At 38.0% G+C, this 23,352-nt stretch overlaps 1 protein-coding gene across 1 annotated transcript in view; it reads left to right on the top strand.

The window, feature by feature from the left end:
• DCDC2 (doublecortin domain containing 2) overlaps positions 1–23,352 on the top strand; it is a 55,155-nt gene that overhangs the window by 23,587 nt on the left and 8,216 nt on the right. The window contains exons 7-10 of the mRNA XM_053951650.1: positions 959–1,102; positions 1,976–2,030; positions 3,432–3,618; positions 18,761–18,861. Coding sequence (XP_053807625.1) covers positions 959–1,102; positions 1,976–2,030; positions 3,432–3,618; positions 18,761–18,861 — 487 coding nt within the window. The remainder of the gene's footprint in view (positions 1–958; positions 1,103–1,975; positions 2,031–3,431; positions 3,619–18,760; positions 18,862–23,352) is intronic.

Raw genomic sequence — 23,352 nt, forward strand, 5'->3', positions numbered from 1 at the left:
TATATTGGAACATGTTCCCTAGAGAGGCATTCAACATTCCTGCATTTAAGACTTTAATGAAAGTTGTTATTGTTGACTTTTAAATTAAATATAAATATTGTTGAGTTTCGAACCATGCTTTGTAGGAAAGAGCTAAATTGTTATTGAATGTTCCTCCTTACTCACTGTTTTGGCTATGCTAAGATAAAATCACGAACTTGACAAGGAAGTAAATTCCCCCCCACCAGTCCCTGATGCATTTCTTTCTTCTCAAAAAGAGGTCATTATGGTTAAAATCCATCTGGTGTAATAGACACAGTCATTATTGGTATGTGCCCAAGATACATGGCTTCTTGTTTTAATGTAGTACTGTATTTCCTGTTAATCCCATCAGGTTCCAACATTCTGATCTACACAATGTAACAATATAAATGCAATATTGGCAAGGTCTGTGTTAGGTGGACAGGGCTTTCAATCATGAATACCCTGTTCTTTCCAGGTTACTGCATAGTTCCCTGAGCACAGATAGAAGGTGGAACTTGGTAGGAGAGGGGGTCAGGAACTCATGGAATAGATTCCTTCCAAAGTAACACAGAAAAGGTATTGAAGACCTTAGAAATATAAAGTAATTTATTTCTTTACAGAAATTATGGGAGTATTTAATCTATTATAGCACTTCATAATTCATTAGTTTTATATACACTTTGATTTTAGTTATTTTGCTGTTTTTCCTTGATGGTTTGTTTGTTCTGGTTTTTTTTTTTTTTTGTGTTTTTTTTTTTTTTTTTGGTTGGTTGGTTGGGTTTCTTTAAAAATGTAGTTACTGATCATTGTATGGTTTCCGCTGTACTTTATTGGGTTTCATATCTGGAAATTCAACATATATTTAGTGAGTTTGGATTAACATAGCTTTCAGTCCTCTTAATGCACCTAACTGAATGTTAAGGTTTATTATAATAAGCATTTTCATATTTTTCAGACTCTACACTGTAGATGGAAAGCTTGTTCAGAATGGGTCAGACTTGGAGAATGGGCAAATTTATGTTGCAGTGGGTAGAGAAAAGTTTAAGAAATTGCCATATGGTGATCTGCTGTCCAAATCTACAACAAGAAGGCCACAGGGGTAAGTTCTAAAGGTGTGTGATACACTTCTGTGTGTTTGCGTGTGTCAATTTGTTTACAAAGTGCCACCAGTAAAGTACAAAATTATTATTCTAAGAATGATGCATGGGTTAGTATGGATGCAAAACTTCACTGTCAGCTTCTGAGAAAGCTGAGATAAAAATAACAAAAGCAGAAATGGAAATTCAGAAGACCAGTTCATCTCATAAGCATCCTTTTGATCATGTATCACAAAATTAGCATCTGAGAAAAATTAATCTAAGTCAAAGTAATCCTTATTATATATATATATATATACACATATATATATATAGTAATATATTTTTTTCCTTGGGATACAAATGTGTACAGCTGAATGAGATTGGGTGCAGCTACAGCAGTTTAGGTCTACTCTTGGTTAGTAATGTTTTATGAAATATATAATCCCTTAAGATTGCTTTATGTTTGGGTCTATTTTTTTGTAGGCTAGATCAATCACATAATAGAGTCCTAAACTTGGTGTCTGTAAGGAGAAATTTGTGCTTTTTGTACCTTTGGGAAACATGAAAATTTGTGACCATTTCATTGAAATAAAAGGAAAGAAACGGAAATTGTAAGGAACATTCACGTAGTAATTCACTGGATACTGCTCTGCAAGGTTTTGGTACATAAAGTATACATTGTGGGGTAATGCAGTTTTTGAATAAGTTAATGATTATGCATTTAAACATAGTCTAGTAAACATAATGAGTGATGCTTAATGAAAACATGTATTGAAAAAAACAATTACCTCTGTTGCCACAGCCATCTTGGTGTTATCTGCCTTGATTATAGATACATAGTGTCTGTGCCTGTGACAGTGTACACAATTCTAATGTATGGCTTATTCCTGCAGTTCCAAAACCTCTGTACTACCTCCAATTGTGGGATCTCGAAAGTCTAAAGGCAGCGTAAGTATCAAATTTCTAATTCAGCTAAATTCTGGCAGATGGAAAGTTTTAATTAAATCTGAAGAAAAAAAAAATCCCACAGCCACGTGGTGACATGCTTATGAAAGCCTGATGAATCTGTAGCTATTTGCTATGTCAATTAGAAGAAATCTGAGAAAATGTTGTTGTGATAAGCCGCTTTGTTTTTGATAAAAGCTTCCATAGCAAAGATCAGCTGCTGGCTTGAGGTCTTTCCTAGAAACCTGATAATATATATATAATTTATTTATTCAAATTATATACCTAAAGGAAAAACACAGAACCTTTTACACAACATTTTGCAGAAGACTGTGTTTCTGAACACTGAGTCTGAAAAAGTCCCTAAACCAATTTGCAATCTGATATGTTTTATTCTAGGTAACCACTTCATACAGAGCTTGATCATTCACTGCTTTGTGTCTTGTATAGCTATTTATATGTGTACAAAATGAGTCAGGGAACCATTAAGGTTGGAAAAGACCCCCCAGGTCATTGAGTTCAATCTTTGACCTATCACCCTGTGTCAAGTAAACCATAGCACAAAGTGTCACATCCAGTTGTTTCTTAAACCCTTCCAGGAATGGTGACTCCACCGCTTCTCTGGGCAGCTTGTTCTGATGCTTAATCACTGTTTCAGTGAAGGAATTATTCCTCACGTCCAACGTGAACCACCCTGGTATAGCTTGAAGCCCTTTCTTCTTGTCCTGTTCCTTGTTGACTGGGAGAAGAGCCTAACCCCACCTTGCTACAAGAAGAGTCCTCTGTGGATTTAATTTTAGTACCAAAATAGAATATAAGTATCTGTTTTCACCGGTTCTCCATAAGTGCAGTTTACTGTACAAGTACAAGACAGCAGGGAATTAGGCTCACAGTCTGCCATTATAATTGTGGTAGTTGATCATGTCCATTCACTGCTTACAAAATAAAGCAAAAAAAGTCTCTGGAGCTACTAAAAAGAAGTAAGCAATAAAACATACAAGTTTCTGTTCACATTCCATTGAATGTGTTACTGCCCTGTGAAGACTGTCATTCTCCTCCAGCTTCTCTTGACACTTAGAATAATGCCCAGGTCTCATTTACACAGACAGTGATTTATTAACAAGTCATGTTAATGTGTTATATCTTGTGGGTGTCCACACATATGGATGAGAGATAGCTGCATATAATATGCATGCATGCATGCATAGATTAATCTAGCCATTCTTTTCATTAAATGAAACATTATTTTCTTATAATAAATATGTGATCTTTCTTCTGGAAGCTGTTGAGAATTTAATTAGTCAGGTCATACACTGGGATAGTGTATGTATATACCAGTCCTTAATGAAATTTTTAAAATAAACTTTTTAATTATCACTGATAATTACATCCTCTTCTTTTCAGGGAAATAATTGGCAATCTAAATCTACCAGTGACCGGGGAGAAAACAGTTCCTCACCTCAGCTGACCAAAAGGAAAGACAAAAAAAGCCAGAATCCAGAGAATTCTGTGTCCAGACGACACTTTTCAGACCACTCTACAAAAGTAAAACAGACAGTAAAAGCTTCCACAGGAGTCCTTCAGGATAATGGTCAGTACTGAGATAAACACTGTGGTAGCATAGTGGCTTTTGGTCTTCAGTTAGACCAGAGAAATAGTAGAATCACATGCTTGAATAGTTATTGAATTGTCCATTTACTCTGGAAAACTGGAATTGCCAAAGTACTTTCTGCTTAGGAAATGCACCTGTGTGTAGCCACTACATTCCTGGCTTCATTTACAGAGCACAATGCAGTATATGATTTTTAGTATACCTTGTAAGTTAGCTTATATGGTTCTATCATTATGCTTTTGGTAAAGGAAAATGAAAAATACATTTTCACCATTTTCCTACTGTTCTGCCCAGCAATAAGGTGAAGAAAAGGAGCTGGTGTTGTCAAAGGACCCCTCTTTGTCCCTGAGAATTCCTGATTACCTGCCTGACTCTGTGTAACAAAACAGCTAGAGGCTGGGGGAGGAACACAGACAGAAGCTCCAGTTAGCTGGTAACTGCTGTGACTAATTCTACAGCAGAGCTGCTGGAGGCCCTTTCAGAATTTTATCTTCTCTGTGCTGTGACAGCAGTAGCTGCAGTTTGCAAATTTAGGCATAAACATCCTCTTTGAGAAACTGTTTTTCTTATCTTATAATGTGATATTCCCTTCTCCCCCCATTTCTTTAAAGATCTAGAATATATATATATATATATATATTTTAATATGTATGGCCATTTTTGATAGATAGAACATATATGGGGAAATACTTATGTCTCTGTATGTAATGCTGTTACTGCTCCACCACCTGCTGACAGAATTGGTTGGAAAGCCTCTAAGTTTATTGAAGAAGTGAAGAAGTTTATTGAAGTGCATCTCACTTCAGCTTTTCCATGATTTGTGAGTCTTGTGTAACTAGGAGAAGCTGTTCAAGGCAGCCAATTGTCTAATTTGAGCTCAAGTGTATTTTTGGAGAAGGTCTTGGTTATTTCTGTGATCCTCTATTTTACCTCCATATATAAAGACCTGTTAGTAAAAGTGGGAGTGGGCAGTTGTAGCCAGGTGTGGTTCAATCTCTTCTCCCAGGTAAGAAGTAATAGGACAAAAGAAAATGGCCTCAAGTTGCACCATGGGAGGCATAGATTGGATATTAGGAAAAATTTCTTCACAGAAAGGGTTGTAAAACATTGAACCTGCTGTCTAGGGAGGTGCTGGAGTCACCATCTCTGGAAATATTCAAAAAAAGTATGGATATGTCCTCGAGGACAAGGTTTAATGGTGAACATGGTGGTGGTGGTGCTGGGTTGACAGTTAGACTTGATGATCATAACTAGTCTATTATTGTAACTCTTGAAAGTAAAGTCTTTTCACTCCTGACTCACTCACTCAGTGGAGTGTGGGAGCTCCACTGTAGTCAGAACTTCAGTAGATTGTAATGAAGTAGTTAAAAGAAAAGGTACTATGATGACTCTGAAGGGTTACCTCCTGCAACACTGTTGTCTTCTGTGCATTCTGTTCCTGTCACACCTCAAGATGGAGTGACCTGAAGCACAGGCCAGGCAGGCTGTAGGAGCTGTGAGCCCTGCTGCCCTGTGAGTATCCTCTTGCCCAGCCAACCCTCATTGTCAAAGACTGCCCTTGACAGAAAGCCAGCATTGCAGAAGTACACATTATACCATGGTCCTTGTCATTTATCTATCTCATATAATACAGAGGATAACCTTTTATCCCATCTAGATGCATGAGGTGTAAAGTAGCTTTTCAGCAAACCATTAGCACATTCCACCATCCTGTTTGCTTGGGGATAATAAGATTAATAATTTCATAATAATATGAAAAATTCCTTTGATACTCTCCTTTCTGTCCCAGTGCTATACCGTCATGCTGGTCAAGAGTGATCCATTGTCACTTGGTTTGTAATCTGGAACAGGAAGACTGGAAAAGCAGTTATAGAGCCCTGAAATAGTAGCTTTGGCATTAGCATACGTGCTTTTAGTGACAGCTAACAGTCCAAATACCACTTTCATTTCTGTCAGTATATGCTTAAAACCATTAGATGTTGAAGAAGTTTTCTCATTCTCTTCAGAAAACTTTTTGTGGGCCTGATATTCCCATCAGGCAATTGACAAAATTCTCCTTTAAAGATATTGTATCTTAAAGTATTTTCTTCATGCTCTGTGATTGCAAGGGTGTGTGAGGTCCATTGTCTTTCCCCAGGTAAACATAAACAGACTTTGGCAGTATAACATAAATTACTTTGTTCATTCGATTCTGGTGCATGGGCCCTATTTCTTTTAAAACTTATGTCTAATTTCTCAGCATCCTTTGGGGTGTTTAGTGAAATTTGAGCTCCTCTATCAATCACATATTTCAAAGGATGTTTTCTAGGTCCTACTGGTAAGTAATTATGGGGCTTGTCCTTATCAGTCCATTGGTAGGTCATAATGCACCAGGTTTCAAAGTTGTCCCAGCACTTAGTGAGGTTTTTTCTTTCATCTCTTTTCCTCTCCTCAAAGGGTTGCAGGTATGTTTTTTCTGTGAAAGCTTTTTTTTTTTTTTCATGTTTCCCCTTTGCACTCTTTTCACGAAGTGTTCATTGGTTGTTGCCTGAGAGCTGCATGGGGAAAATGTAAAGCTACCACCTTCCTCCACAGCTCATTTTGCTTCAGGGGTGTTTTGATCCTTCTGTCTCAGGCAGGGTATGTTTAAAAATCCTCACCTGGCACTCAGGAAGTCTCTGCACTTCAGTTTTTGGGCCCCTCTCAAAGGCCCAAGTTCGTTCTTCAGGATGGGTTTCCCAGCCCATTTCCCTTGCATGGTTTATTGTGTCATGCAAGATTCTTGCCCAAGAGGATAGGTCATCTTGGGGATCTTGTAACACTTCATTATGCATTTACACCTCCTCTTTGTCTTGTCTTTGTCTTCTCTATTTTATCTTGTCACCTACTGAAAACATTTTCAATGTTATCAGGGCTTGTTTCAATAGAGGTCTTAACATATTAGGATCAACTTCTGCGGAGATTGGGATGTGTCTGTTTAAGTGTCCATACCTTGCCTTGTAACAGAGGTGAATATTTAATGAGATGACCACGTGGGTATGGGAGCTGGTCCTGCTCTTTCCATAACCTCTGTTCCTCCTGCCCAATGTGCAATCCTGCTGATTATTGAATGGGGTTGATTGATAGGCTCAGGTCCTATGTTTAATAAGACTTCTGGCTCCCAGTATCCGTCAGCTTCACTTCCATCCAGCAATATTCTACCTGCTCCTGAGAGACTTACTCTCAACAAATGCTCAGTCTCTGACTCCCCTGGTTTTCGTCCATATTTTTCCTGTATGTTTGCCACTTACAAGGGGTCCCAGGGAGTGGTTCTGACCATGTTTTTTTTCTGACCTCCTTGAGGTCCTTTGAACACTACAGTCTTAATTATGGGTACCCTTTTTAATTCTAGAACTGCTTTTTTTTTTTTTTTTTTAGAAGAGAACCTAGAAGTTCAATAATTTCATTGGGGTCCCATTCTCACTTATCAACATTTTCATGAGGGTTTTTCCAAATACCACCATTTCAATGCTCAGGTGATACTATTAATTTTTGAATTTTTCTAACAGGGATTGGTGAGTTTTAATGTCAGCTCTAATTTGTTTTTCCCCAAAGTTTTTTTGTTTTCCTTTGGATTCTTCTAACTGTTGTTTTACCTTGTCATTTTGATATCAAAAAGACAAATTTTTCTTTCCTTTATGTACTATCTCAGATGCTTTGTTTATTTCACAATTTGTTCTCTTTATTGCCATGCAGCTTTTAAACATAATCTGCACAACTGTAGTGTGCTTAGTATTAAAATGATGGAAGTGTGCTGAGAACCTAACAGAGCAAAGAATATTGGGGTTTTTTTTACATTTTAAGCATTCATTACAAGTTAATGTGAATGCTATGCTACAACTGTAGGGTTTTTTTTTGTTTTATTTATAACAAAAAAAGTCCATTTAAAGATACTGGGCCTCTGGGTTTCAGAATACAAATAAGTGGGCATGGCTTCCTCTGGCAGTGAGACATGCTGTGTGCGTACTCATACTTATCCTGTGCTTGTATGGTTTGTTTACATGTCTGCTGAGGACCTGTCATACTTCCCTTTGGGTTTGGAAGGAACTTATGCTGCTGGGACAGTATGTTGGGATCCAAAGGGTACATTCCCTTTCCTGGGGGCACTGCTTCACCTGTTGTTTTCAGTACTTCTTCATACACTGGAGACCTGCATTAACATACAATCCAGCTTGAAAGGGCAGAATACAGGCTGTTCAAGCTCTTCCCCTTCTCCTAATGGGTGTGCTTTTAGTGTTCTGAAAAGTCTCCCTGTCAGCAGAGAATCTCCTTTGCTCTGTCCTGGTTTCTCACCTTGTCTCTGGGTGAGACAGACCCTCACAGTGGTTGTGTGACTAGTGGGGCTGCTGATGAAAATACCTTAAAAGCAGGTAATCAGATTGGTTTATCCTCTCAGCTGACAGTGAAATTAGAAATCTAGTTTAGCCTGGGTGCTGAAGTATTGGATATATGAAGTAGGTATGTAATTGCTTCCTTGCTGCCTTGAATGATGACATTTTCAGGTTCATTTTAGAGTGAGGAGTCTTATTCTGAAATGGAGATTTACTCTTCATGGAAAACTAGAAGCCAGCTCCAGGAACACAGAGATAATGGTGACTCCCAAGTACTGTTTTGATCAGTACAGCTCCACTGTCTATTCTCAAGGCTCACTGTAGTTTCTAAATTGGCTTTACAGTTTTATTCCAAAACAGTCCTTCAAATTCAAAGGCTTTGGATTGAGTAAGGGAAGCATTTATCATTATCTTAGGAATTTTATTTAATTTTAATTATAATTTTATTTTTTCCTGATGGACAGTGAAAAAGACTTTTGGCATTTTAGTTGGCTGCATTTGGCTGTTAACTGATTAATTAATTTTAATCTAAAACTAATAAACTGCACAGTGAGTTTACACATGCATATTTTGGGGTGCATAGAAATAGATAAAAATAAAATGTTCATAGTAGCAAATGTACCATGTATTATTTGCTGTCCTTTCCCCTGCCAATTTAGCATTGTATGGAATCTTCTCTTGAGTGCTAGACTGTTTGAAAGTGATTGTTTCCTGGGTCTTAACATCTGAAGAATTATGCACATAATGTATTTAAGTCTTAACCTAATCTTCCAACTGAGTTTAGTTGGGCTAATTGTGTATTTACTTTGAATTTATTTTTTTAATACACTGAGAATTTCACCAGCATGCCATTTATATTACAGCTGATTCATGTCATAATCCTTTTAAATCAAGGTGATTAAAGAATTTCCTAGGGTTGAAAGCTCTTTGTGCAAGATTTAAATTCACCACGTCTCAGGGCAAATCCAGAAGATTGTGAGCTGATGTTTTGGTGTTTGTAACCTATAAGGCACACTATTAATGTTATGATCAGACTTCCACTGCACTCATAGAAACCTTAATAATATTGAATATATTGTATGCAACAGTAATTGCAATTGGAAATGGGAGGTTTAGAGCTTAGACTAGTGCATCTGGTTCAGCAGAATTTGGGTTTATGAAAGTGACACCAAAGGTACATTTCATTATCAGCAGCTTGGTTGAGGTTTAAAAAAGTGTCGTAGTTTAACATAGAAGTAAATTTTTTCCAGGAAGTTGGGTCAAACCAATCAGTAGTCAGGTTTAGATATTGGCACCTAGAGTGACCACTGAAAGTATGGACACGCCTCTGAGAACACAGGGGGTTAAAAGCAAGAACTCCCAGGAAAACTCTCCCTTTTAGTTCCGGTCATCAGAGAGTGCAGACCTCCCCTGCCCAGCCATGGGCTGGGTGGGGGAGGGGAAGCCACGTGGCCTTGTCCAGGGAGGCCGAGGGGCTGAGGGTCTGGAACCGAGCCAGCTCCTGTAGACAGAAGGGTGGATAGAAGCAGAGATGCCTTTGCCCCCCCACCCCCAAGAGGGAAAGAGACAGAGAGCCTGGCGGCACCTGGAAATTTGCCAGCAGAGGAGAAAGAGAAGGGGGGGGGATGGTGCCCAGCATGGGAGGTGGAACACCGGACCGAGATATCAGCCGTCCAAGGAGTCTGAACATTTCACCCTTTCCAGGAAATGAGGGCTTTTTAAAAGTATTACTCCTCCTTAATTTGTAGTAAAAGAGAGATAGTCCAGGACCTGAGATAGTAGAAGAAGAAATATTTAAGTAGGAGGAGATGATGAAGTAGCTTTTAGCTAGACTTTTCTTGTTAGTCATAGACTGAACTAAAATCTCCTGCAATAGAGACTGCATTTTAGGGGGATGCAGTGGTGACCCAGGGAGACCTGCTTCAGCTTCGACAGCACAAAAATAGCGAGAAACGAAGAAAGCTGAAGAGGGAATGGTGATACCCCCTGTCTTCGGGAAGAAGATGAGTCCTGTTTAGACCCCTCGACCCCAGGGGAAAATGGGGGGGACTGTAGTCCCAGAATGAGAAACTGAACTATTATATCTTTGAGTCTGTAGCAAAGCATCCTTAAAAGAGCCCTATGAGCAGTCTGTCCATGCACAGTAGTGAGAGCACTGTGACATGGAAAGGAGAGTGTCACACTGGCAGATTTTTTTTTTTTTCCGGGCGGTTGCCATGTGTAACAAGGAAACACAGGGGGGCAGCTGTGTTTCCTGGGCGGTCTGTGGTGCAAGAGAGACTTCTCTCTCCCTTGATAGTTTGAATATAGATTACCTGAAAAGTAGTAATTTGATCAAGAATCCCGGGTAATGTTTCATACTGGGTGTTTTTAAAAATTAAGAAGAGGAGGAATGTTTTAAAGAGTCTTCATCCTAAATTTAGTTTATGTGTTTTCTGTATTAGTAGTAGTTTAATAAAGTTTTTTTTTCCTTTGTTATTAAGCTTAGACCTGCTCTACTCTGTTCCTGATAACATCTCACAGCATTTATTTAAAAAAAGTACATTTTCATAGAGACACTAGCATTGCACCAGTGTCCAACCATAACAAAAAGAAAAAAAGATGGCAAACCACCGTCAAGCAAAAAAAGCCCCAAGCTATTAATTTTTTGGTTTGTGCCACATCCTATAAAGAGTATGTGTAGGAAGTTGATCAGGAAAGTAGCAAATTCAGAAGTGTAGCAGAAAATTTTTGGAGGGGAGAATCCTCATCTAAAGCCTGTTCCATTCAAACACAGTAGTTTAATTGGGTCACATGGCTTGCAAAATAACTCCCTATGTAAACTGTAAAAGAAGTTCTAGAATTAATAGACTGTGGAGTTTGAGTTCTTTCTGTGAATTGGAGAAGAAGTCATAGAGTGGAGATGGGTTGAGCCACTCCACAGTTTTTCAGATCTATTTTTAAGTATTATGAGGTCTTAGAAGTTAGCAGTCATCTCAGTTTCCTGGATTTGTTATTGGCTAAAAAAAATGGAAGAAAAACGCCAACCCTTATTTATAAAGAAAGCTGCACAGAACCCCAGGTATTGCTGTCTTGGTCTGAATTGGTTTCAGTAAAATTATGAATTGCCAAAGAGTTGCCAACCAAACCTGGGCTGCTGAATATCCACTCTGCATTGTGAGCTAAAATTGTTGTCTATGTTTTTCTGCTGACAACTTTTAAGATTTTAAAATGTATCTGCCATTAAAACACAGACCATATCACTCTGGTATTGTCAAAGGAGGTGAAAAGACTTCTGAAGAAAGAGAGAGCTTCTCATTTGAAGAGATTTTACAAGACCTCTTATTCCCTGCACAGTAGGAGAAATCCGTAGCAAGAAATGAGAACTCTTTTTGCTGTAGGTGTTGTTGTAGGTATTTTTACAGTGCTGGATCATGGTAGCCAGAGTGTTCTAATGCCAGTATGGAACTAAGATGATGATAAACTTTGCTGCGACTTTATTCAAACACATGAGTTTCTTTGGGTTTGCTTTTAGGGAAGTGAATACGTCACAAAATGTTAAATGGGAAAATACATCAGCAGGAAAGCATGCTGCATAATTCCTAGCAGGAGGGTGTACAAGTTTGGAATGATGGGACCAGGACAGACATTTCGGGGCTTTTTCACTGGTTTTGTGACAGTTTAACCCCCAGCACACAACTGTACTCAAGAGAAGGCCAAATTATGGAACAGGCATGGAATTTAAAAAGATGTGGCTGAAGGAGAACTGCTTTCTTAATTTAAAAATGCAAATGGCCTTAGTGATCTGTAATTTAAATCAATTAATAAATTAGATGCTTAGAACCACAGAGAGTGTGATGAAGGACCAAACCAGGGAGAGGGAAGAAAAACCGCCTTGTATTATGACACTCAGTCCTTTATTTTTGTAGCTGTTGATGTATAAAAAATGACTGAGCTATTGCAGCTTTTCCTTTGCTCCTGCATTACTATATTTCCTATCAGTAAGGGAGAGTGCTGCATACAAGCACCTTTTGCAGTTTCTGTTGAGGTAATCAGATGTCAGCATTCTCTAATAGCATCAAATTATATTATGGATTTAAAATTTTTGAAAGGGAGGAAGCAATTGCTTAAAAGCTTGAGGCTGCAATGGTATCAAGGGAAGAAAAATATGTATTTTTTAGTATTTTCAACAGTTTCATATGTATATTGCTAGCAGGTTCCTTTCAATTCCATTGCATTTTGATGACAGGAGTCACAGGCATGAACACACATGCAAAACTATCAGTGTCTCTCTGTTGGAAATGGGCCTTGTTCAACAGTGATACTTTTAAATTAATTAAACCCCAAAACACACACAAAACAAGAAAAGAAAATTATGACGTATGCAGGCATAAACAGATGTCCTCCTTTTTCTTCACAGCAAACTATTCAATTTTACGTGCCATTTTTTATTTTTTACATTTTGTTTTTAATTTTACTTACTGTTTTTATGATACAGACTCTGTTGTAAGTCACATTAATTTTTTTTATAGTTATATTAACTTCCTTCCTTACTTATAGGGCTTGCAGATATGAAATGCCTCAGATTTCCACAAAATATTCAGGCCTGATTATTATTACAATGACTTTTAAAATTTCTATTACTAAACATTAATGAGTTTAAAATTTGAAATTCATTAATATCTCTATAATTTTGTAATTTTTGCTGCAATAAATGTTTCAGTTAATGATTTTGGGGAAAGGAGCTTATATAAAAGTTATTTGTTCCTGTGCTTAATTAATTAAAAAGTACAGATTTCTTATGAGATAATTTAATATATAACTTAATTGATATTTAATAAAGTCATATAACCTTGTTTATCAAAGTGTAGACAAAGAATTCCTGCTCAAAGACTGAATGGCATCAAATAGAAAATGATCATTGCATTTTAGCCAGGACTTGCTTGGTTATACATGCACCAGTTTGTGGTTTCTGTCTCTACATACTGAACTGAATGCACACAAATACACTGAACACTTCTGTGTTGAGACAACTACTAAAATGTGACCAGTGAAATGTTGTTAGTCAAAATCTTTTGGGCATTTATAAATTTGCTCTTGTGAGCAACTTATCTGTTCTGTACCTATCAGGAGATTAGGAAGTAAAAAAAAAAAAACCTAGAAAATAGCTAGAAATTTCTCCTGAATGGGCAGCAGAATCCCTTTCACACAAATGAATTCCCCAGGGCTGCAAAGCCAGCAAGAGCTGACATGGGTAAGGGCCAAGACAGAATAAGTAACTCTCAAAATGAAGCTCTTTGACTTTTAAGAGTCATTGTGCAAGTCATTAAGAAGTCCTAAAATTGTCTTAAATTGAATTAGTTTCATCTGTCCATTTGCAACAAAGTCACACAGCTGAAAAGCTCTGCAGGAATACAGTACCACCTTCTATCTTTGGTGAAAGCAGCTGAATCCTGAGCTGCTTACTTTGAGATAGACCTAGGCCAAGTACAAAATCAGAAACCTCACCCCCTGTTTTACCAGTCATTATCCTTTCCAAGATTCTCATCCGAACCTGACCACAGTGCCTTTCTCTCACCCATAGCCTAATTACCAAAAACTAAGTGTAGTTGTAACATCCTGCTCCTGTAATTTCACTGCCTTTTTCAGCTGAAAATTTCTTCTTACTATTTGTGTGCCTTCATTGCTCCTAACTGTAGAGGCTGGCCATAAAGTAGGTGCCAATGGTTCAACACCTGTATCATTTGGATTTACCTGGGGCAGGCTGAGTTGGTCCATGGCTTTTTTGAGGCAATAGTTACCTTTCCTTGGCAGGGCTGTTACCAGGCTCCAAATGTTCCCTTTCCTGGTAACCCTGACAAGACTTCAAGGAATTCAGAGCTTTAAGCCATCTAGATCCTCTTCTAGATCTCTAGGGATCTAGAGGATCTGAGGATCTTCTAGAGCCTCATCTCTCTTTGTGGGATTATGGAGCTGTAGAAGAGGCAGGAGAGAGCACAACTGTTGAAGAAACTCTATAGGAAAGCACTTACAGTTGCAGTTTTTGTTCAACTCTTCAGCCTGAAACCAAAAAATCCTGTAAGAACTCTTTCCATTCACCAGAGTCTTAGTAAGTATTGTTTGTTGAAGAAATAAATATGAACAAAAAAATCAGTAAAAATACTTGCCTGAAAACAAGGAGCATTTTTTTCATTGCTGTTTTCTTTCCTGCACTTCTGTGTGTGTGGTAACATGGGAACATAGACATTCAGTTGCTGGTAGGTTGTAGTCCAACAGCATTCCTCTTCACAGGCTTTTCTGAAGGAAGATTCTTCTGGGAAGCTTAAACAGGCTTGGGTGCCTGCTGACTTGTTTTTTCCCCCGTCCTTCTTTCAAGCTTCTACTCTTCTACTCCCTAAAAGCCATTTTTCTGCCTTCCAGTCAATGCATTGGACCCCATTGCTTCCATTTTCTCACCAGTATTTCCTCATCTTTCTATTTGCTCTTATACAGTTCCTCATTCCACATATTTTTTCTAACATCACTGTGCCTTCATCATCTCCCTCAGTGTCTCTATCCTCCAGCCTCTGCATATTCTCTCTCTCTCCACCTGGTTGCTCCTTTTGAATGACCTGTTCTTTGCCCTTCTGCAGGTTCTTCTTCCCCCTTTTTACCTAAATTGCTGAACATGACCCTGCTTTAAGATAATCAGAAATAATGGGAGATGTTTCGGTTACCTAACTCTCTCTGTTTAGGGTATAAAAAATAGTCCTGATTTTTGTCTCAAGGTAGTCTATTGTCATGCAGTAAAAACTCCAGTATCTTATTTTTGTCTGGACACCATGAAAAAATATCCTCACAGAAGTTCACAAAACTTTCAATAATATTTTGCTTGGCCTCTTGACAGAAGCTGCACTTGCTGTGGCATGGAGAACTGAGAACCTAACTGAAATAAATCCTCTGTTTATACTTACCAGAAATGCTGTAGGGAGACCTACCTTCCTTTCTTACCCCCTTTCAGAACACTTCTGCCCCAGTGTTGCCATGGCCCTGTCTGTGGTCAGTTCTCAGGTAGTTTGAGGCAAAAGAAAATCAGAGCTGACTGATAAAAGAGGAGCGTGTTTAATCTACAATTTTGTATGAACTGTTTGGAATAGTCATAAATGTTCCATTTAATGGAAGTGCTGGAATTTTTTTTTTCAGCAAGGTACACCACATATTTCTGCTTCAGCAGAGATTGCAATAGAAGCCAATAACAATACAGGATGAAGACTTGCAAAAATGTTTTTCCATGTAATTTATGACATTTTCTAAAATGCTTTCTTCATTTTTCTCCCTTTGAGACATGTGAAGAAACTGACTAATGATTCAGTCACAGAGATATGAAATATTGCCTCAATAAGATTTTTTTCATATTTTTAATTCCTAAACCAAAAAAGCATTATCTATAAAATATGAGGCAAAGTTACCCGACTGAAAACATTTCCTTCGAAGTAATTCAGAGCACTGATAATTGTGATTAATGTGGCCTGCAAACTCCTATTGACAAGGTCTTGACACAGAATCAAACAAGCAAGAAATGTGTTGGCTTTTCACTCAGCTTCCATCCTCCAGATATTTGTAACTTCACATGCAGAAAATTTAAATACTTCTGGCTGTAGAGTAGCAATGCTAATAATGTTAACATTTTAAGATATTTTCATAATGCTCTATTTATTCAAATTAATTTTATGTAAATTATTTTGCAATTTCTGTATTTCTTTTCATTTTTGTAACAAAAGACAGCAGTGTGTGTCCTAATGTAAGGCTAATTGCATTCCTTTCCATTTCCTTTGGAACTTTTTGTTCAAGTATTACAACTTCCCCATTTTTCAGTTAGTGTCATTTTTTCCTTCATCTGTTTTGGCACATTTCAGACCTAAGTGTTTTAATTCATTCCCCATCTGTATATGTATTTTGGACATCTGTCTTCCATTCTCTTATGTTTGTGCAGAGGCAAATAATTAATTTCCTTTTTTTTTTTGTAAATGTTCTATTTTCCTTAAATAATATTTTCAGTCTGTGGAAGAACAGGAGTGCTGTTTCTCTTGAGAATGTTTTATGTGCAAGACAATGAACAGTGGTATCCCGGAGAGATGCTGCAGTGTTGTGCAGAGTTCTTTTCAACTAATATCTTTTCATTTATGACCAGCTTTCTGAGCAAACACCTGCTAGAAAGCGCTTGGAGGAAATTCCATGGAGAGTTCAGATTTTGCTTATTGAAATCCTGCTGTTACTACCTTTTTGGGCACTCTCTTTTAAATGAGAAATATGATTCCTTACTGAAACTTACAGTCTTCTTTCTCTCTCCTGCTCCCTTCTGGTTCCACGAATAAGTTTTTTTCAAAATACTGTATGTCTCTCGCCTTGGGTTCTTCAGCATAGCCCTGAGCCTGATCTGCTCTTCTAAGAAGAGGTGCTTTAAAATTAAGAATCCTCAGCTCTTGAGTGGATTTGGCCTCTAGGGCTAACACGTGTTCATCTCCCTTGTACTCCTCCTTTTGCCCTGGAGTAAAAACCTGATGAAAATTGCCTCTGCACCAAAATCCTTTTTACCTCTAGAGGCCAGAGAGTCCCCATTTTGGTTGAAAGATTTGGGGACCTTGAAGGCAAAGGTGTTATTACAGAGTCTAAATGGAAGGATGGTGATATTAAATGCAGTTCTTTCAGACACTGAGTTGACTTTTTGTAGTTCAGTGAGCCAAGGAATCTAGGGCAAGGTTATTTTCTTACATATTTAAGGGAAGGCCTTAAAATAGGAGAGTCTTCATGGTGGCTTTTAGGGAACACATTATGTTTTCCTCTCAGAATATGGTGGAAATGTATAACTCAAGTGCCTGTGATGAGAGGCAACAATGATGATACCAGGTAAAAGAAACAGAACATTCTGTCTCTTACAGAGCTCAGAAAAATGGGAAATGTGAAGTGCATTGATTATTTGAAAAAGTACAAGTAGCATCTGTTCAGATGCATTATTTTTGTTATTCTCAGCCACTCCATGTTTTTATTGCGGATTTTGTCAAAAAACCCAAAAAAGTCTTGTGTCAAAGAGGATTTGTAAGATATATAGAGGTAGATTGTCTGCGATTTATCCTACTGCCATCAAGTATTGAATGTCTTCAGTTGGTTTCAATGGAACATCCATGCACATACATTGTATTTAATAAACCCCAAGAAAAAGGAAATGAAAGAAGAAAATTATTATTGTCATGTCAAGTACGAAAAGGAGGTCTTGAAAAACGTGTGAGTTATTTAGGATAAGAGTCCAAGCAATGATGCTAAGAGCCCTCTGGTGTTTCCAACAGGGATACTTTCAGAGGACGAGTAGTATGGATCTTTTGGTAGGGTGGGGAGGTTCCAGCAGGACTGATGCCTGGGTAATCAAGCTGCTCTGTCCATCAGGAAATCTCTCTCCAGGATACGGCACGCAGCAGTACCACTTTGTAATTTCATTGTGATGTGCCATAGAAACTCCCATTTCTGCCTCTTCATTTCAGACTGTGAGAATGGCCTTCATTTCTGGTCCTCTGGGCAGTGGCTGTCAGGCCACTGTCCAAGGCCATCTGGCACCTCCCCTCCAGTCAGCCATTTGCAGTGGTATGGTGCCTCAGAAACTCTTCCCTTTGCTCTCATCGTGATGAGAAAGTAACTGGAAAACTACCAGAGTAGTCAGTGCTGACTTTTTACATGGATGGACTCTGGATTTCTCTAGGTCTTGGGGTTTTATTAATTATTTTTCCACCAAAGTGGTTCTGTACTATACTAAAGATGTTCATTTAGCAGCATGCAGCAATGTAGATCAATTTGCATGGTCAGTTGATATTACCAAGTTCAGATCCTTTTATGAAGAACTAGGAGGCAGTCAGAAACAGTGGAAATACTTTTTTATCTTTCTTACTTTAGTTACATATTATGTTTGATACGGACACATCTTCATCATTCCTAGATCAATGGAGAGAGATGATTTGGAGTAACTTTTGCCTTTAGTTTCTGGGTTGTTTCAGTTTAGGGGAAAATACAGAGGATTGTGAATCACTTGGAAATTGTTTTCTGTAGGTACCTATAGTCACTTTCCTGATTAGCTGATACCGTAAGACTTGTGCTGGAAACTTCAAAGACCTCTAGTTACTTCTTATACTCAGGAAAAAGAAATTACTTAAACTAAATGGTGTAAAATCTTTGCAAAATGTAACTGTTAATCCTTGTTTTCCAGGAGTATGTGGTTTTTAATGCGGATGTGGAGTTTCAACCATAGATCTACATGCATGTGCCCAGAGTTGAGGAGTAGAACTAATGGAACTGTTTCTCTTAATCTTTTAATCCTAACCTGATTCAGCATGTTTGGTTTTGATTCAGAGACTGACATTTTTGATAGATGTATGTTATAATGCTCATTACTAAAGGATACTATAATTGACTGTAGAAACAGAAGTATTATGTTGTTGTTGTAATGTATCTAGTTCGGATTCACTTTGGACCTTTGCCCAAAGTGAAGGAACTTCAGATCCAGGACTTTGTTCAGTTCCCTTTCCCTTTGTCTTTTCTCCCCCCTTCCCCAGGTGGTATAGTATGTAAGTATTTTTTGTTAAAAGGAAAGAAAAACAGATTGACAGTAATGGGAGACTGAAGATTTCCTTGAAAGAACTGTATGGGGAATGATGGGTCAGCTCAGAAAGCTGTTCTCAGAAGCAAAATTGAATGTGCAGTTCAGTAGTTGAGCCACACTGTGTCACCATTGGACTTCACTTCCTTCCACTCTATCTTTCCCATTAAAGGTGAAGATATTTACAAAGACAGAGAAGAGGGATCTGAAATGTGGGGGGCAGTTGAAGTGCAAGAAGATGAAGATACTCTTGTGGAAGTTCCACTGGACCAGGTAGTGATCAAGCTTTAGATAAATGTCTTTGCTTTTTTTTTTTTTTGTTTTGTTTTTAAGGATTACAGATTATGTGTTGTTTCTCTTTCCTCAATTTCTTTCAAGTGTACAGCATAATTCTGTGGAGATGACTATAAGCTCAACAATACTGCTTCTTTTTTGGCAGCTTTATCAAATCTCCCTTTCTGTGTTAATATGTCAAATGTCAGTTACCTTTTCATCAGCTTCAGAACTTCTCTGAGAGCTCTTACAGAGCCTTAGAGAATGAGGACTCCCTACTGTTACATCCTACCAAGTAGGTTCACCTGAATTGCAGTCTCTTTATAAAGATAGAGCAGTATTCCTCCAGTCCTGGACCACAATAGGTGCTGATTTATCCAATTTTTGTTAAAGCTGATAGCACTTTGTTCTGTTGGAGCAACATGGTGCTTTGTTGGCCAATTTTTTAGTCCTAAGATTTATGTTCAATAAAAGGTCTTGATAACTAAATGTAAGATTGTATCTCCCTTTTTGTACTTTGATTTGCATTCCTATGGACTGAAATAATACAAGGAATAGGTAAATTGAACTTAACAGTAACAGCAGTTACTGTCCTTTATCTTGCTTTCAGTACAGACTTCTGTATTTGTAGGAGAAATTGGAAGAAGTGTGGTAAGTATGGGGAGGAAAATATCCTTAATGAGGGTAGGGAGTGGATTTGTGGGCTAAAAGGTAGGTGAAAAACTGGCTGGTTTGGTGAGATTTCAAAAGTCAGCTGGTTGAGATTTAACTGGCACCTATTTACATATGGTGGTCCTCAGGTTTTGATACTGGATCTGAGACATTATAGTATGTTCATGAGTAACACAGATGATGGTGTGGGACACAGCCTTATTCAGGCCCAGCTTCATTATCAAGTGAATGCAGGGCTGTCTTTCAGAGCAATCTCAACAGCTTGAAGGAATAATATGACTTGAGCCTCATGAAGTTCCACAAGAAAGAGAAGTACAAAGTTGGGCACCTGTAGTGCAGTTAACTCTCAGTTCAGTCTTGACACAAATGGGCTAGAAAGGAGCTGCAGAAAGGGCCATGAAGCTCCTATGGTTGGCAAGTTGAGTCGGCATTGCTCCCTGTGGGGATGAGGTGGAATATGCAGGCTGGGCTAGTAAAAGCACAGCTAGCACATCAAAATCACTGATTAATCTCTTTGATCTCTGAGGCTACACCTAGAGCATTTGTCCAGCTTTGAGTCCTTCTCAGCAGAAGAGAGATATTTAGAAACAGGAGAAAGTTCAGCACAGCAACAAACTAAAAAGTTTACAGGCTAGAACTTATGACACAATTTAATTGTTTACTTAATAATGCTTCCTCTTTAGTTGGCTGATTTTTAAAAATTTATTTGTATTGTGTAAAAGAATACTAGACATATATACCTTTAGCTTGTGTTCTGCTTTTAAAAACAACACCTGAGGGGAAATAGATATTGTATGAACTTATTTGCCACTTTGAAGACTGACACCATATCATCTAAAAAAAAATACAGATTTTATCTTAGGCTCCTGTTGCTAAGAAGGATCATTCTCATTATTTTTTCACTTCAATGGGAAGGAATGTTGCTCAGCTATTTTATAGGCATTGTTCTTGAAGACACATGAATCAGGTGATAGAGGCAACAAGAACATGACTGTCTTGGTCCCTGATAGAAGGAATGCTACAGCTGTGTCTTCTCACAGCACATATCTGCCCCAGCCTCAGAGTCTTATTATGGTGAACACCATTGGGCTCATCAGCCCTGTTAATTGTGGTTGTCCTGGTGAGGTGTCATCATAATTAGGATGTGTTGTGTTATATTGATAGCACTGACATTGGGCAAGAACATGCCGGCTGTTGTCTTAATCTTTGTTTCTTATGACATCCTGAAGCACATCCTACTCTGGTCTTGACAGTGTAATAATCAAATTCAGAAATTATTAGCCTGTTTATTGGCCTCTGGAGGTGTGTAAAGAATTCCTCTGGGTAGTGTAGAACATTTGCCTGTGTAAATTGGGTTGTCAGGCCTTAGTTTTTAGGCTGACTGCAATTCATATGAAATCCAACCCTGGAGACAGTTGCTTTACTTCTCCACAGAGGTCCTACAGCACAGGCAGTAGCTCTGTGTGTCTCACCAGTTTGCCTCTGCCCATGTATGGTGACTATCCCTAGGAAGGGGAATATCTCTCTACTACCACTTCTCTGTTTGGCAGTGGAAATGTTCACACAGTTGCCAGTGAGCATCAGATGTGCTGGCAAGCTTGCAGTGCTAGGAACTTGCTGAATACCTCTAAGCTCATGTACCAAGGTCCATTCATCATGTTCAGATGGAAATATTTTTCACTTGCTACCAACAGTTTTTGCTATCTGGACAAGGAACTGCAAGCAGGTGTATTTGATGGGGAAAAATATTTTAAAAATCAGTCATGCACAATGAATGACCTGATTTCCACACTTCCATAAAAGCCAAACAAAGCACCAAAATTTATTGCAAAAAAAGCCATGGTTTATATATAATGTTAAAACTTCATGTATAGTTTCCTTGGTAATCTCACAAGAAGCCATGTCCTTCTGAGTATCACGGAGTGCTTTTTATTCCCAGATAACTAAGTTCACTCTAACCTTAGAAGAATTTAGCATTTTGCATATTCAGGTTCATATTAATGACTATTTTAAATTGTTTTAAATTACATGATGTAAAGCTTTTTAGCTTTTTCTTATCTGCACTGCAGTGTCTGTTATTGCTAGAAATATGGGAAAGGACACCCGGCTAGGGCTTGACTATCTTGCATAATGCATAAATATTTACATGCCAGCTTTCACTAGAATGCTGACACTTCTAATAGGTTATCATTTCCATCAGCCACATAAATGAGGTGGTGAAGATAGAGCTTCATATTTTTTTCTTTTTATGCACCTTCTCTGTCTCGCTGTTTTAAATACACAGTTGAACAAATACCAGATTAGCCATTAACTAAACCTAGCGTTATACTGGCTAGACTATTGCTTATGTCCTGTCCTGTAAAATGCTGCCAGCTGAAAACACATTAAAAGAATAGGGTTTGCTTTACTCCAGACTAGCTGACAGTTGTAATTGAACATCAAGGAAGAAAAAAAATGAATATTTTGCCTTAAACCAAACCAGATCTTTCTGTTCTATATTCTTTACCAAGACTTCAGCTCCCAAATACAAAATTATTAGTTTCTTCTTTTGACATGCAGGCTAACTCCAAGTTAGTTGTTTGCATCACCGTGTCAACATTCATGGGGACTGGTGACAGACTATGAAATCATTTGTGCAAATAGCAAGGGAATAAGGTGGTTCTTGACAGGGAGACAGCAAAACAATAGTAGTTTCTTATTGGAGATAGTAATTAAGTGTGTTACTTTGAATTTGCTGGTAATAATGCAAATATATTCAAAGTAACTTTGAGAGAAAAATTTCTAGCTTTTAAAGCTTTCAGAAAAACCTACTCTTTTTCTTTCATTCTGTATAAGTTCTGAAATACAAAACCAGCAATTTCTAGTGATAATACTGAAATAACACTGCAAGGTTGCACTCATTTATCCATTTCCATAAGTATGGTTGTTCTTCTCCCATGCCAAGCCCTTGGGAGATGGAGTAAGCAGGAGAGTTATGAGACCTGAAGTTATCCAGTGCATGACCCCATAAGGAATTCAGGCATGTTGTTGTGCCAGCCTGCTTTGCCATGGGGTATATGATTACTGGCTATTAAGATGTGATGTAGAAAGAGACTCCATTTGGGTTTTGGTTTGTTCTTTGGGTTATTTTCCCCCTCTAGATTCCTTATCCCCATCTGATTTTCTCCTTCTATGTTTATTTGTAAAAAATAGTTGGTGATAAATTTATCTAACAGGCACTGGTTTGGACTTTTTCTGTAGACGTTCACATTCTTGGTTCTTTCATTATCCATTTACTTTCCACTTTTACAGACATGTCCACTGATTAATGCAGTCCTCCATTCATTATTTCCAATTTCCTGGGCTGTGTTGTGATGTGAGATTGTGTATCTCCCCTAGGTGAGCTGGAGCTGGAGTATATCATCAGTAGCAGAAAATTTGCACCTTTCATTTGCAGTCTTCATTATGGAGTACACATTTTGCTTTAGAGACCCAAGATTCACCTCAGTGAGCAGAATAAAATGTTTATCTTGCTCATTGCCAAAGGCAAAATGTTAAAGTTTATGTTGATTCAACATTACAAGTGGCTGACTGCTTGAAGTGACGTTCTTTGATTAAAAAGGCTACAACTTTTCATGAAGAAACATTTTCACTTCATCAGTAAGGATTTCAAAATGGCATTTGGAAAGATTGCATGCAGAACTTCTTATGCTCAAATTTCACTACAAACGATGCAGCTGTAATTTAAGCCTTATGAATTTTGAGTGCTGACAAGCCAGCAGATAATATTTTCCACTGCATGTTCTTCTTTCAGCTCCACTGATTTACACTTAATGTTGT

Source organism: Vidua chalybeata, chromosome 1 (assembly GCF_026979565.1).
Source record: "Vidua chalybeata isolate OUT-0048 chromosome 1, bVidCha1 merged haplotype, whole genome shotgun sequence".
Taxonomy (NCBI): domain Eukaryota; kingdom Metazoa; phylum Chordata; class Aves; order Passeriformes; family Viduidae; genus Vidua; species Vidua chalybeata.